The sequence below is a fragment of the Eutrigla gurnardus genome, assembly GCF_963514095.1.
Source record: "Eutrigla gurnardus genome assembly, chromosome: 18".
Taxonomy (NCBI): domain Eukaryota; kingdom Metazoa; phylum Chordata; class Actinopteri; order Perciformes; family Triglidae; genus Eutrigla; species Eutrigla gurnardus.
The window spans coordinates 13,471,187-13,486,813 of NC_139929.1; the positions used below are offsets into that span (position 1 = coordinate 13,471,187).

Here is a 15,627-nt window from a genome sequence, read left to right on the forward strand (position 1 = left end):
CACAGGCAGAGGTGAGCGGGGAGAGAGAGAGTCCTCCACAGGGGGCGCCGGGAGAAAGGGGCCGTACGCTGTCTTTTTTAAACACACTTACGCCGCCCCGCTCTTATGCCCCCCCCGTTTCACCTACGGGACTCGGCGGCATAGATGCACGAGGAGGATGCGTTTAAATGAGGCTGCTTCAATTTAACGCACCATAGAATGGAGACTCAAACACCCATAATCCTCCACTTAGGTCACAATAAATGGATTTGTAAAATATTGCATAAATTCCTGACAGGCCCTTTGGTGAATTATTTAGACCACCACCTCGTTTCCATGACAATAAAATAACACTGGTGGACTAAGTGTGACTTTCATTAGGGACCAGGATTATAACCCTAATCCAGAGGGTAATTTTGAGTATGTCCTTACAAAAGGCGGGGCACTTGTTAGGGGACTATTACTAGATATCCTGTTCATGACTCCATATGTAGGATGCACATGATTGACGCCCGGCATACTGGGACCATGTGACAAGAAGAAACATGAGGGATCGTGGAGATAATTGTAAACAACCTTGACCCACTGACCTACTGGATTTAACAATGGGCTAAAATTAGCTACGTGAACGCCACATATACTTCACATTTTACTGCTGCCGAGAAACAAACAGCGATAATATGCCTAAAAAATGGAGACAATCATCTATCTGTTCCTGATGCTGTGAGAAGCTTGCGGCGCTCCCTGCTGGGTAATGAGCTGTGTGTGTGCGAGGAGCACGCCGAATTCAAAGAAGGCAAAGAGGAGCTGAGGAGGAGAAGGGAGGGAGGGAGGAGAAGGTGGAGGGGGAGTTGAGGAAGAGGTCAACTAGAGGTAAAGCTGGGTGCTGTTCAAAACTCTCTCCCCTCGCCACAATAAGCAGGAAGGGAGGCTCAGTGTGGCGTGGGTGTGCTGGTGCTGAAAGGAAACCGACCGGCGGGGGAGATGGAGAAAGAGTGTGAAGGCATGGAAGTTGAGGGGTTGATGGAGAGACGGAACAGAAACAACAGGGAGAAGTGGTGCTGATAGAGGTAGATGGCGAGCAGGTGAATCCAACAAAAAGGCGTGAAGCATGCTCTCTCTAAGATTCCTCTACATGGCTCAGCAACAGCTAGGAAGCTCGAGGGCAATGGTAGTAATAACTGCACTGGGAATTATTCAATTAAGCGTCCCATCCGGCCCTGTGGCGTTCTCCCTCCCCTGTCTTCTCTCTGTCCTCCCTGCAGCCTGTGGAGGCGAACGGCGGGGGGATGGAGGGGGTCAGAGAGCAGTCTGGGCTGGGCGCTCCGTGACCGGGTCATCTGGCCCCGAGAGAGTGTCATGGAGGACTGGGGTTGTGTGCGAGAGTGCACACAAACAGCCACCTGACCTTCAACCGCACAACAACCTTGAGGCAAGATAAGCTATTTCTAGTTCTTAAAAGGAAGAGGGAAAAGGACGGCGATAAAAATAAATAAGGGGAGTGTTTTTTTTATTTGGTAGCATAGCGAGATGATCAGTTGTTGCCAGATTTTGGAAAGTTTCCTTTGAGTGTGGATCAGCCCTTGGACACAACATCTACCGTTTACAACCACATCATTCACTTCTTTCTGATGGTTCTATTGTTCTCACAGCCTGAGAGAACTCAGATTTTCCAATGATGCAGCACTTCAAAAGCCAAATAAGGCGTGCTGTGAGGGCCGCACGCCAAGCGGTGTGTCTCTTCCGCGGATGCCGGGCAGAGAAGCTGAATGCTTGGCATTAGAGGGCCAATCTAAGTGCTGATGGCCAGCCAGCCCTTGCCAGCATTTAGAGGGCAAGGTGACTCTTACATTTACTGGCCTCACAATCGAACCTTCCTGCCAACTTGGGAGGCTGTCGGACCAGCAGTGTCACTTCCCTCTGCTGAAATCCTCTGGGGGATCATGTAAGTATGCGGCGAGGAGAGGAGCCTTCTTGCCGCTTATCCCTCCGTCGGCAGGGGTCGTCCTGGAACGGCTCGGGCTACAGGCGACTAATAACACTTTCAGCACTACCCTACTGTGATAATGCCACAGAGCGTTGCTGTGAAGCTGAATTTACAGACCTTTTTCACAATTACTGCCATCTAACAAAAGAAATAAAGCCGTGAGAAGAGGAAAAAAAAAAAAAAGTAAAGCGGCGGCTGCTATGACAAAGAATGACCACAACTAATGTAGCCAATTTAGCGAGGAGAGATCAAGCCATGGACAAACAAAGCGAGGGATTGTGAGTGGCTCTAACTCAATCAGAGAGCAGCGGGGTGCCGCACCATCAATCACTGTCTGCTTGCCGTCCAGGACGAATCACGGCCCGGCCGAGTGGTGGAGAAACGCCAGCGAGTCGACCAGCCCCGCTGTGCGCAAACACAGGGGCCGAAAACGACCCCGGGGCCGACACAGGAGGGTCGTTGGGCTTCGCTTCCTACCTAGCTACCCTCCTTCACACTGCAAACAAACTTTGCTCCAACGAGAGCCCCTCTGGGGACTTGCTTGATTGAATAAAGAACCCTGTGGTCGCTGAGCGCCCCCCTCCCCTCCCACCTGCCAACCTTATAAGCACTGTGGCGTTAGGGCAACAAACAGGCCGCTTAAAACCACAGCCACATCAATCAAACTTATGAGCCCCATTCAAGGTTAGACCGCCGAACGAAACACGTCTGACAAGCCCGGACACGGCGCATTAAAGTGTCCAGGCCTCCGTCATCAATTCGGCTGAACAGCCTCCTCTCCTTCCTTTCTCCTCTGGGACAGGTGGGGCAGTAAGACGCTGGGTGGCACCGTTTCTAAATAATCCGCTCTGCCACCCGCATACCATGAATTAAAAGGATTCCTCGTTCATTCACACTCCTGATCCCTTCTTGTGTTTCCCATGCAGCCTGATAAACTGAGAAATCAGCGCTTAATGGAAAGAGAAGAAGGCGAGAGATGAAAACCTGTTGCTAATTATATTATACGAGGCAGAGGGAGGGGGGGCGCTCCTTGCCAACCGTCCTTTGGAAACAGAAACGTATAATTGAATCATAGCCTCGGTGTTTAATGCCTTCTCATAGACGCTGGAAGGAAAACGGGTATGAATATTCTTACAGTCAATAGATGCGTGTCCAGATAGAGAGCTGAGATTACAAAAATGTTGTCCTCTAATCACGAGACTCTCCATACGGCTCCTTTTTTCTAACAATCTGTTTTGGATAAAGAGCAAAAGAGTGTTGGACTGACATCTCTAAGCTGTGTGGGCCGCCGCGGCTCCATTCCACCAGAAACTTCCATATAGGGAAGCTTGAATCGGTTTGGGGCTGGAAAGAAAAAGACGAAGGAGAAAAAAGAATTTGCCAGCAGTGTGCCAGAAACAGCTTAGTGACACTCAATCTCTGGCAAACACGAGCCGCTAACTCCCACATCGAGATGAAAAACAAAGCCGGCGGTCACGTGAGACCGTACGACGCTCTCGTGCCGCCGCAGATATGTGACCGAGGCTGGAAATCCAGCGGGTTATTTATGAGCGCTGGCCTTGTCCCGTCTCTCTCTCCCGCTCCCTCTCCCCCTCGCCCTCTGTTTCTTCCTCCTCGGCTGTGAAGTGGGCCTCCCTCCCGCTGTGAGGAAGAGTGGCTCACCTCCCGGTTGTGGTCAGGTTGTGCATGAATCAAAGTGGTGACAGAGCAGCGGGGAGGATGGCAGATGCCACGGCCAGAAAGCTTTTCAATCAGGCTGCCCTTCCAAACCGCGGCCAAGGTGAAACACTTCACCGGCGGATGGGAAGGAAAAAAAATAGGACCCTCAACCTCACGGTCACACACACACATATAGCATGCGTGTGCACGGACCTACTTTAATCCTGCTCATTAGCCAGGGAGTACACCTTGATGTTTAAAAGAGATGAAGAAGAGGAAAGAAGAGTGAAGGTCAATTGCTTTCCGGTGCAACATCTCCGTCTGCTGTCCTCGTTTCTTCTGGCCTCTGGTTAATTAGCGAGGTGAACACCTCGCATTTATCTGCAGCATCCGCTGGCTTTGAGCGGCCTCACCAAAGCCTCGTCGCTGCGCAGGCGGTAAGTGGGAGGATGTGTTGTAAACAGAGATTTAAGATGCAGAAGTTTTACCATGCTGACAAAATAAGGTTGGGTATAATTGGCGTGGAGAGCGAACGAGCTATATTCAAAGTCTTTGATTTGCTGCCGACAAGCTAGTCTTTTCAAAACACACTGTCTCAATGTAATTTACGGTGCAATTTGATTTCCATTGTTATGAGCGGTGGGAGTCTACCGCTCTGGAAAATACCAGGTGCATCATTTCGGCTGCTTTTGTCAAACCCGGTAGTTAAAAGAAGCGGCGTTGCTGCCTACTTTGCTGTGCCGCTTTGAACTCCGCCGGCACAGATTCTTCTCTGACACCGCGCCGCGAAAAGGAGCACACATCAGCAACGGAAATAAATGTCTGCTAACAGGCCGTAAGTATCTCCAACAATCCGTGTCACTCTCAAAGGCCCCGTCCGCTCGGCCCCCGGAGGTCACAGCACTTCCCTTCTTTAAAAGCCGCCGCCGCCTCAGGCCCGCTCAGAAAAGGCTCCTGTTGCGTTCCTGCCTTATTTATCTCCCTCCATGACAACGGCTGATAAATGGTCACACAGCCCACTTCTCCTTATTTGCCCATGGTTGCCTTGCAGAGTGTAAAGGAAGGGGGGGGATCCTCACTCCCCAGCTGTGAAACTCCACTGCTCTGTCTCGTGGAGCTGCTGCATGCTATTCAGGTGGCAGGGCAACAGGGGAATTAGGGAAAGTGGCCGGGGTGGATCTTTTTCCACTAAATCCCCCTTCTGTCCCCCTTCGCTCTCACTTCCTACAAACAGGTGGCACTCTTTGTTGGGCACCGTGACCATAGGAGTGGAGTTAGTGGGATTCCACATGACAAAGAGTCAGCCAACTATAGATCCAGGGTAGGGTAATACCCACGCTCCCCCCTTCCTGAGCTCCAGTCAGTCATCTCTGGACTCCAGGCCTGGTCAGGAATGCCAGGAGGGGCAGGATGTCTATTGTGGAGGGTACACAGCGGAGAATATTTGCCTTCCCAGCAGGCCAAGCAGCTCCGCGGGGGCAGCTCCGCGGGAGATCGCATGTGGAAGGGGCGGTGGGACAGAGAATGGGGAGGACTACAATTAAAAAGAGGAAAAGAGTGCTTTTCCAAGCTTTGAGTTACAGGCGACTGAAGGCAGGGGCTCTCACTGACTTTTGAAGCGTAGAGAGGCGGGAGGCTCTCGCTGACTCTCCCCTCCATCTCCCCCCACAAAGGGCTGCTTGAGGAGGCATTCCTCAAATATCTCCGCTGCCTAGTACCAACCTGAACATACGTCTCCTCTGGACCCCCCTCCTTCATCCACTGTCACACTGGAATTTCGGCGAGGTCCAGAAAAATACCGACCAGACAGAGAGAAAAGCAAAGAGCGTGGAGAAAGAGGAGACAGTCTCTTGGTTTTTAACCCCTCGGCTCCGCTCGTCCAAAGCAAACAGTGCAGCTCTGACTGGCTGGCTCACCGCGAGGGATTTCAGCGTGCTGAAGAAGTCGTTGTGTTTTTTGGCTTGGTCAGCAATCATAATGTTGTCAGGGTGCATCATATCTGGAGAAAAGTTGCTTCTCCTCCTGGAGTCGGCGGGAGATGGAGAGAACATTGAAAGACTCACCAGGTCTTGTTTAAGCAGATTCAAAACTGGAAACGTTATCAGATTTCGACACAGGAAATCTTACTTGGACAGTAAAAACGTATAATCTGACTTACAAATTAAATAAATTGCCCTTCAATCCGCCCTCAAGTGAAACCTGTCTGTCACTTGTCTCGATTCAAATCCAATGAAAGCTCCATTTTTCCTTCCTGCTGGCAGAGCCGCCGCAGTCAGATGAGCCTGACAGCCGTTATCAGATCGCAGCGAAACAGAGAGTGCATGAAGGGAGGGGGCAGATCTATTTACTTCGCTTTTTTTTTTCCACTTGAGCTCAGCTTTGCTCATTCCGCTGATTCTCAGAGCGAATTGCCTTCAAATATTTGCCTTGATGCGGGGCTGTGCCTTCGCCTCAAACTTCATTAGCTGCCAGAGCGGGCGAGGGCGGCCCCCCGAAACTCCACTCTGTGAAAGTCTACAACGGTGCGTGAAAGGTAAACACGTTCTGCATTCAGAATCGCAGGGCTCACTTAAGTCTCCTTATCTCTGTGATGAAGTGCTTTCCTCCTCCGGCTCTCAGGATACAGGCCTCTGCACTTCCCCAAACAAACCTGTCAAGGGGAGCGCACACGTGCAACAACACGGCCGCCGCCGCCGCCCCGGACCAGACTCCACTCAGTCAAAGGGGCTGTTTTTCTTTTCACGAGCACAACTTTGAGTGCTTCTTGTTTGGTTTGCTGATAACGGCCATGTTGGGGAACATGTGGTGCATGTGTGTTCCATTTGCCCGCTAATTAGATTGCAAGGCAGTGCACTGAAGCATGCATTGTGGCCCCCGCCACCTCCGCCCACTCTGCCAGTCCATCAGATAAGGAAGCCATTCTGGCTCTCATCAGTTTCCATTATGTAAGGGCTGATTTGGTGAGTGGAGCAGCGACGGCGGAGTCTGACGGCTCCAACACAAATCACACCCAACTACTGTCTGCGGATACATACACGACCATCCCCCCCCTCCCATAATCGAGTTACCTGTGACAAGCCTTGTCAGCGATTAGCACAATAACCCGCTCTCATGTTACACAGTGCCGTAATTTGGAATTAAGGGAGGAAAAAGGGAAAAAAATGGATTTCACTTTGCGGCTTGTCGTTGCCGGCTAAAACCAGAGTGAAGCCACACAAGGTGGAATACATTGTGAAGTGGAACCTAAGTCCCATGAATAGCCCCACTCCATTAAAAACATTAAAAATGAAACGGCACACCGAGTTAAAAATAGGGGGAAAGCCGTGGGTCAGGTTGACCCCGTTTTCCGGAGCGAGCTCTGCGTGGCCCGCGTGAGTCAGAGACTTAAGTTTCACAGCCGTCTGCCCGTGTCCTTTGTTCGCGTTTCCTCTAGACAAGCGGTTCCTAACCTTCTGACCACATTAATGGTATGACACAGGTTGTCTGCTTCAAATACGGAGGTAAGAGAAGAGAGAAAACTGTGAGGAGGAGAGAAAACTTCATGAACGACTAACTGGCAATCTGCAAATTCAGTGGCAGCTGAATGAAAACGAGTTAATCATTTGTAAATGATCACTAAAGTCAAAGTCCACCCTGCTTCCAGCCTTCCTTTAGCCTGCAGGGACTACATTCTTTTTACTGCTCATGTTTAGAAACAGGAAATTCATTCCTGACTAATTTGATTAGCATGAGCATTGTTTCTGCTACCCCCAGTCCTCCTGTCCCATCTCTCTCTCTCACTGTCTCTCTCTGTCTCTCTCTCTCCCTCTCTCTCTAACTGAGGATCCTGGACAGTTTAATAGTCCCTCCGGTGCTGAAATCGGACCCGAAAAAGAAGCGTCGCGGAGCATCCAGCTTCTAAAAAGAAAGAGCAGCGTTCGGGCCTGCCATAAATCTCCGACAGCAGTAGAGAAAGGTTAAAGTGGGATTGAAAGCGGGATTAGAAAAACAAACCCCGCAGACGTATACAGGGCGGGGAGGGGCACCGAGGGAGCACAAAAGAAGCGCAGGGTCCAGGTTTTTCGGGTGGAGCAGGGATACAGTAACAGGATCCAGCAAAGCCCTGTACTCTCCCGAGCCCTGCAGCGTAAACAAACAGCTGAGACACAGCAGGGCAGAGGCACCGACACACGCACCCAAAACCACACACACACACACACACACACACACACACACACACACACACACACACACACACACAGAGGGAGACAAGCAATCAGAGGGAGGCAGTCTGCCCAGGCGAGGCTCACCTCGGGGCAGCCACACTGACACAGCCTCATCACATTACTGCCTGTCTCCTGTTTCATCGGCTTAAACTATCTATCTGACAACAGGTTAGCTGCTTAGCTTACTGTTGGATGCGACAGCTCGCGGCTTACAAGTCAAATAAGGATCAGTAGCCGACTGTCACTTAGGGATTCACCTTAAAAGGCTAATTTCAACAGGATTTGAGTTGAAATCCAAGTGTAAAAAAAAGATGAGTCTCGGGCATTAACAAAGTGACTGCCTGATTAAAAGAAGCTGCTTTTTTTATTAGATTTTTTTCTCACTGGTTTAGAGAGTGATGGGAGTTAATGAGGAAATGTGGAAGTAAATACTCATTATGGACCTTTTTTTTCTCTCTCAGCGTATTAAGTAACAAAGGTCAACGGCCTCCGGTGAACTGGACGGCCTCTGCAAAAAGTACGGCAATTCAAATCAATATTACACGGCGGTGACTTCACTCCGCAAGGACGAGAAGCGAGGACATTCCAAAACCAAATGGCAGGGGTGAGACATTCCTGCTGCCCTGTGCACTGCCAGAGCAGGATTGCATTGACACAGCCGCCACTAGATGGCGCAGTTTCATGTGCAATATGCATAAGGGGAAGGGGGGAATGAGTGTCTCTCACACACACACATATAGGAAATGAACACATGTATCCGTGCTGTAAAATGTGAATGTGTTTGTCTGTGTGAGCAGCCTCTACACAGCGGTTCCCAAAGTGAAGTCCCACACCGTTTAATCTCACTAATACTGTTATCACATCAGCCATCTTTACAGGATAAAAGCATTTAGAGTATTTTCAGAGCGTTCACTCTATATCCCTGATTAACTTAAGATCAGATTGAGGCCCCTGAGGGACAAAATCACATCGAATGAAAAATCCAAAAGCACATCTGTTTCTCATAGAAGGAAAAGCACGTACTTGCACTCCCGGTCCTCCAGGTCGAAATGCGGATTGAAGTTGATGAGGATCCGCTGGTGAGGACCAGGCGCCGAGATCACCCACACGCATCTCTGAGAAGAGGGATAAGACAGGGGGTATCCGGGCGAGGTGAGGTAGTTGGCGGTTGAGATTCTGATGTTGCCTCCACATTTATCTGCAGAGGGGAGCAAAAAAATAGTTCTTTAAGGGTGGAAGACTCATATTTCACATTTCTGATACTGCTATAAAAATAATAACAATAATAATAATGATAGGTACATTATAGAGGGTGGGACTACACCAGTTAAAGTGTGTCTTCCTGAGACAGGACTGTGTCATATAAACTTTTGTTTGTGGCCGAAAAATATGTATCCACTTTATTGGGTTAAAGACAAACATGGCCTGCAGGCTTTAATAGACACAACATATGTTTATTACTAATAATATAGCTTTAATATTATTTATGGTGAGCTCTCATTAGTTGTTTAAATGATTGGGTTGAAGTTACACTGAGATGTAGAAACAGTTCCTCCCGTTCAAATAACAAAAGGTACGCGATCCAAATACAAAGTGAATGTGAATGGAGAAAAAGTTTTGGTTTTGTCGAAGCCAAAAGTCACAATAATCTACAGTCTGTTCCTTTAAACTACAGTTTCCCCATTAAACGGAATGATATTGTTTTTCAGAGGGCCGCTGCTACTTTATCTTCATTTGCGCGCGTTTTCAGCGTTTTAACAGTAAAGTATGCTGCTGTAACTTACACGCGCGCGCACACCTACACTCGGATATTCAATCGGAATACATATGAAAACGGAAAGTAGAAACGAAACTGTGTGATAAGAATAGAACAGGGGAAGTTGTGTTAACCGAGAATTTGGCTGACTTTTTGAACTTATCTGAAACACGGATCTGATCTGGAACCATCGAAAAGGGGATTTAAACCATGTTCTCAAATGAGGAACTTAAAGTTTACAAGCATCAGAGACTCAGATTGCCTGAATAGAAATAGAAAGCTATTTAGTGATGTTTTAATTGTATCATGGGAGATTTAAAAAAAAATGCCTACCGAGTCGTAAAAGTTCTAAAATAAAGATAAAGATGATCTCTATTAAGTCACTTCTGAGCAATAATGTTGAAGTCTCGTTTGAAATGTAATAAGAGGGATTTCCCGAGGTGTAGGCGGAATAGGCAGGTGAGCGCCCCGCGAGTTTGCCAAAAGATCAGCGGTGATCTGAGCGGGCTAATCTTTTAGAAAAATAGTGGGATTAGTAGCTCCACAGAGAACACACGCCTTATTTATATAGATATAATGTATCACACTTACCGTTTTTGAAAGCCTTGACCACCAAAAGGATTCCCATGAACAGGAGAAAGACTAATCCACAATGCATCCTTGTTTTCTCGCCAAAAAAATAAAATTACGCATACAAAAAAATTAAACTCCTCCGGCAGGTTCTTTTTCTTTTTTAAGCAAGTATTCTTCTCTCCTCTCAACTCGGCAAATAACGCAGAAGTGTCTCTTTGAACGAAGTTAAGACTGTGCGGGCTCAGGTCGCTGGCATCCTGTCGTTCAGCTCCTGTTTCCTCTCGTCTGTGCCGGCTGCGCTCCTCTCTCCTGCGCCCACCGTGCCATATCCTCTCCAAAGAAGCCAAGATAGAAAGAAATGACCCTTCTTCTGTTTTTGGGGGTTCTTACTCCGTCAAATGTCCTGGCAGGATGTAATCCGTGTCTGTGGAGGGGAGAACAGAGAGGCGGAGGTGTGAGAAGGTTAGGAGGAATGCGTGTTATTGCATGCGGCCGCCGTGCGCTCTGGACATTCCCCGGTCTGTCTATGCGCGCTGCTGCCGCTGCTGATACAAACAAGGCTGGGAAGGCACGGATACACCCCTTCCCCAAATTGTGACCACTTTGCGTCTATAGGCTCGGAGCGGAGACTCGGTGAGGTTGATGATTGGCTTGATTACAAATAGCCGACCTATGTGGGAAAAGCCTTGTGTCTTTATGTGTAAGCGGAGCTGCACACTGAGTCACAGAGTACCAGCAGCCCGTTAAGTGACATGACTCTCTCTCTCTCTCTCTCTCTCTCTCTCTCTCTCTCTCTTTTACTCACTCACTCTCCCCCCTCCCTCCCTCCCTCCCTCCCTCTTCCTGTCTCCTCTCTTACAAAAACGGGCTATCTTTAATGCGAGATGTAGTAACGGAACGGGACTCCCTCCTGGAACATTTACGCATTATTTGCGTTTCCAAAAATGAGCCAAATGTGATATTTAGTCCAAGAAACGACGCCACTATCAAACATCACGAATGATGGATTTTAACTCTTGTAAATCGAGATAACAAGGGCTATCCTACAGTGCGGGGTGTTTCCTCGGGATGTCCTCCTCCTGCTTCTATCTGGGACAGATCATTTTATATGACACACTGAACTACGGAAGTTCCCTTTTGTGTCTTCAATCCATCTCTCCAGCTCGGATGGAGGCATTTCTGTACCGCAGCGCTTATAATAGGCCCAGGGTTTCTTTTCTTTCTTTTTTTTTTTTTTTTTAGCACAGGAGCTAAATAATAGAAAGTCCCCCCCCCCCCCCCCCCACCTTCTTAGACCTTGCGCGTTTCATTTATTCACCAGGAGCTATCCAGATGCGCCGATTGTCTGCCCCACAACAGTGACACCATTAAACCGGCGCTTTGAAATTTAGGGGAAATCAATTAAAGCATAAATTAAAGTAGCCTCGAGTCGTTTACTCAAGGCTGCCCTTACTGGGTCACTCTGCACACAACAACATAAAGGAACGGAGGAGCAAACCTCCATCAGCACATCCAGCAGCGCAGAACCCTGCATGAACACAATGCGTGGCGATACCCGATTATGTAAAACGAAAAGTTTTAATATGCATGTTGTAATATAAATATTTCATAACCAAAAAAAAAAAATCATTATTAAAAGGGCCGTCATATAATGATGATTATATGTGGTGCCATTTGTAGAATCGCACGTGGAATCACGAGAATCTATGAACATCAGTTCCCTCTAACGCACAGATATCTCCGCATAAGTCAAATACAAACAGCTGCATTCACCTGCGTGTTGAGGACTCGCAGACCCGCAGGCATCCAGCCCTCCGCTCTCCACTTCCAACATGCGTGGAGCAGAGTGTACGATCCGATAGGCTTCCCCCGATTCTCTTTCACCAGATCTTCTCCAGAGAAACCACCAAAAAAAAAAAAAAAAAAAGCCAAGTCAAGTTGCCCCCCACCTCCCCCCCGCCACCCGAACCCGTACGCCGGTGGAGAACCACAGCGCAGTCCAGTTCGGTCCACCGCGCAATGACGCACAGCCGATGCCCGGAGACTCGCTCTCCTCTCCGCGTACAGGCTAGTCTCCTCCCCGGCGCTGATCTCTCCGGGTCTCTCTCCTCGTCTCGCTCCCTTTCATGCAACGCTGTCACTGGTGAAATCCAGCCAGTGTGAGGGAGGGAAATAAGCAGTGCCCAAAAATGTCAGAGGGATGGAAAGAATAATGTCGGTAAACAGAAAAGTCCTTCGTCGGTCTTGTATAAGTTTTTTTTCTCTCCCCCCGTCGGTCTCTCCGTGCGCCACCGCTCTCGCCTCCTCCGCTGATGCAAATGCAGAGGGTTTGAGTCCCTGCCAGCCCCACACGCCCCTTTACGAGGGATGAGTGCGTGCGCGCGGGACTGTCCGCGTGCGTGTGTGTGGAGGGGTTGTCTCTGCAATCGACATGCAGATTTCACCCAGCTGCCTCTCTCTCCCTCTCTCTCTCCCTGCCAGCCTGTCGTGTTCCTTGAACGCACCAGAGAGTGTAACCTGAATGCGTCTTACAGCGTGGATTTGTGAAATTACATCGCACGTTTTGAGAAAGTAGGCTACGTTTTATAGGTATTTGTTTCAGAGCTCATTCTGACCTTTGACTCCTGCTATCACGAACCCTCTGCACCTGCATACGACTCCCTTGGAATGATGGACAGTTGACTGAGCCAATAGAGGCTCAGCCACGCCCCTTTCCGTCGTCCAACATGGGATCTTATTGCGAAACAAATGTGAGGCAAGAGGAAAAAAATGGATTTCTGTTTCAATATTGCCATGATGGTTTTCAATATAAAATATCATTTTGGGAGTGAAGTAAGTTTAGTTTTGAGTGAAAGCGTTGAGTGAATTCGTTTCAATTTATCAATTTATATTCTCTTTTTATCAGCCGGGAAGAGAGAATAAGCGAGACCTGTTGTTACTGTGAGTTATTTTACATTCCGCTATAAAACAAACGCTCAGGTGTCATAGCTTCAGCGAGACGTAACTTGTGCAACTTTTGGGCGTGTCGTCTTTTTGTAATTACATATCTTCACGGTCCTATAGTTTGTAATTGACAAACTTTACATGTGTAATTCATGGCACAATTCAAACGAGTTCAGAAAATGACTTGTCTTTGGTCTCATGGTGGTCCACCGGAAAGGGGCGGGAATTTGCAGGAAGACAGTTCCAATATGGTCCTGCTGACAGGATATAGGGTAAGCATGAGGTGCTACAGCCTGCAGCTGGACCCTTCTCAGACAGGTAGGGGGGGGCTAGGAGGAAGCACAGGAGAGCACGGGAAAGGGGAGCAGAAAGCACAAGCAAAGAGTAACTTGTAAAGGTATCACATGCACTATTAACACACTACGGGTTCCCATAGAAATATCTGAGAATACCGCAGAGGTACTAAAGGGGCTGATCCCTGTTTTCTGGGAGCCTAAAGGGGCCCAGGGGACTCACAGAATGGTGTTTCCATGAACAACAAAGCTGCTCTCTGTTGGTGTATGGACAATCTGTCCGTCTGACACTTCGCCCTGTACCAAAGGAAATCTATGGGATTACTGATGATTAAAACAGCTTCGATGGCAATCAAATAAAAAGGTGTGAACTGGAGAAGAAAGAGGAAGAAAGCATTCCAGAGATTATTCTTTAATAAAAATAAATAAATACAAACAGTACAATGGAAACAATCCTGTTTGGGTCACGATTACCCCAAAGCTAAATAGAAATGATGTGTTTAAAATAACCTTTAGCTTAGTGAATTCACAAACCCTCATTCAACACTGACTGGATTTAAATGTCATGGAATTGTGTTGTTGTTAGATACCACTGAATGTGTACTCAGAGAGCTCCTTGGAAGTAACAGGGGAGAGAGCAATAGGCCTACTTCTGCAAAAAAAAAAAAAAAAAAACTTTAATATTTTCTCTCATTGTGCAACTCTCCACTAAGAGGAAGTGCAACTAAAAGAGCCTGAAAGTACCCCCGACCCCGCTGCTCTCACCGCTGCCGGGGCTTTAAGGGTTAAGCCTGGCACAAACTGCTGTTTTAGCTCAATTGACTGCAATAACTGAAGGTTTCCAGCTGCAGGTCGCCGTGGTTGGGAGGCTTCTGACCTGTAGGGGGCATCAGAGCTGGTGAGTCGCTCAGAGAGAGCCACCCTTTGCTCCTCATGCTCACCTTGCTGAAATGCCTGAGAGATTGCACAGCTGCCTTGAGAAACAAGTATGCTGATTAAAGGTTTTTTGTTTTGCAGACTTAATCACTATATTCAGCATTAATTTGAGACAGACTTACCATGCCTCAGCATTACCAGCACTCCTCTTTGTAGCTGTGACATAACATCCATGCACTGTGCATTATAATGGACTTGTTTTAAGAAATCATTGCATTCCACAACGAGGAATGCGAGCAGCACTGTCAGTTCAGGAGGTTGACGTGCCTTATGCACAGCGTATTGAGATGTTCCCCTTTGGAAAAAAGTTTTTTTTTTGCCACACAATGGAGCAAGATAAGCATACAATCCCTGCACATTATTATTTTCTGTTCCTAGAGAGGGAGAGAGAGGGAGACAGAGGATGGAGTGGCTTTATTCCCATCCCAGCCTCAGTAATTCTCTGTCTTGCTGATAACACAGATGTTAAAATGGTGTCGGGCATCTCTATCAAAGGCAGCACTAACTAGCCTTTCGTGTCTTCAGGATGGCACAGGAACAATGGCTTAGAGTCATTTCACAAGGGTGCCTGCCTGAGTCGGGTAGGGGAACAATAAAAGAGCCATTTAAAGGATTTGCTTCTTCACATACTGTATATCCGCACTAATCTTTAGTACAGCCCTGATGAATAATTAGCTCCGGTACAAAAGCAGACATTTTATGGCTCCTGTGAGCACTGGACTTGATTTCATTAGCCTGGCCTTTATTCACCAAAGTGAGTGAGTCAGAGTGAAATGTACGAGTCCAAACCATTTGGCACAAAGTCAGTGTGAGCATTCCGCCTCAGCTTCTGATTGAAAAGTCTCTCTTTGGAGTGACCTGCCAAGAATACGGACATGATTTAACTCTTTTTGTGCTATTTTGGGTTTGAGGTTACAGACGGGTGACAAAATAAATGAAAAAACCTGATTATATGATTCTGTCAAGTACACAAGGGCTCACTGAGGGTTGGATGAGTGAATGGGATGTGATCGACTTCACTGTCAGATCTAAAAACAACACCTATGGGGGACTGCATACCAACACTTTAGGCAAAGCTGTACACCAACAACAATAAAATATCAAATAAAGGAATATCTTTCCCGTGAATGGTATCCATCCCTCCAGCAGTTCAAGAGAGTTTTAGATTCTATACTAAAGAGCAGAAAAGCTCTTCTGGAGGTTTGTGGTGTAGGCATGGGACGATATGCAAATTGCATGTCATGATTATCCTGACCAAAATGATACAGCACTTACATCACTGGAATCACTTTACAT

The 15,627-nt window shown here is 47.8% G+C and overlaps 1 protein-coding gene across 2 annotated transcripts in view; it reads right to left on the minus strand.

Annotated features, from left to right (window-relative positions):
- Positions 1-12,066, minus strand: part of nrp1a (neuropilin 1a) — a 55,872-nt gene extending 43,806 nt beyond the window's left edge. For both annotated transcript variants that reach the window (XM_084034005.1, XM_084034004.1), the window contains exons 1-3: positions 11,933-12,066; positions 10,178-10,583; positions 8,854-9,028 (exon numbers count right to left, since the gene is read on the minus strand). In XM_084034005.1, coding sequence (XP_083890131.1) covers positions 8,854-9,028; positions 10,178-10,244 — 242 coding nt within the window. In that variant the 5' untranslated portion in view covers positions 10,245-10,583; positions 11,933-12,066. The remainder of the gene's footprint in view (positions 1-8,853; positions 9,029-10,177; positions 10,584-11,932) is intronic.
- Positions 12,067-15,627: the final 3,561 nt, after the last annotated feature.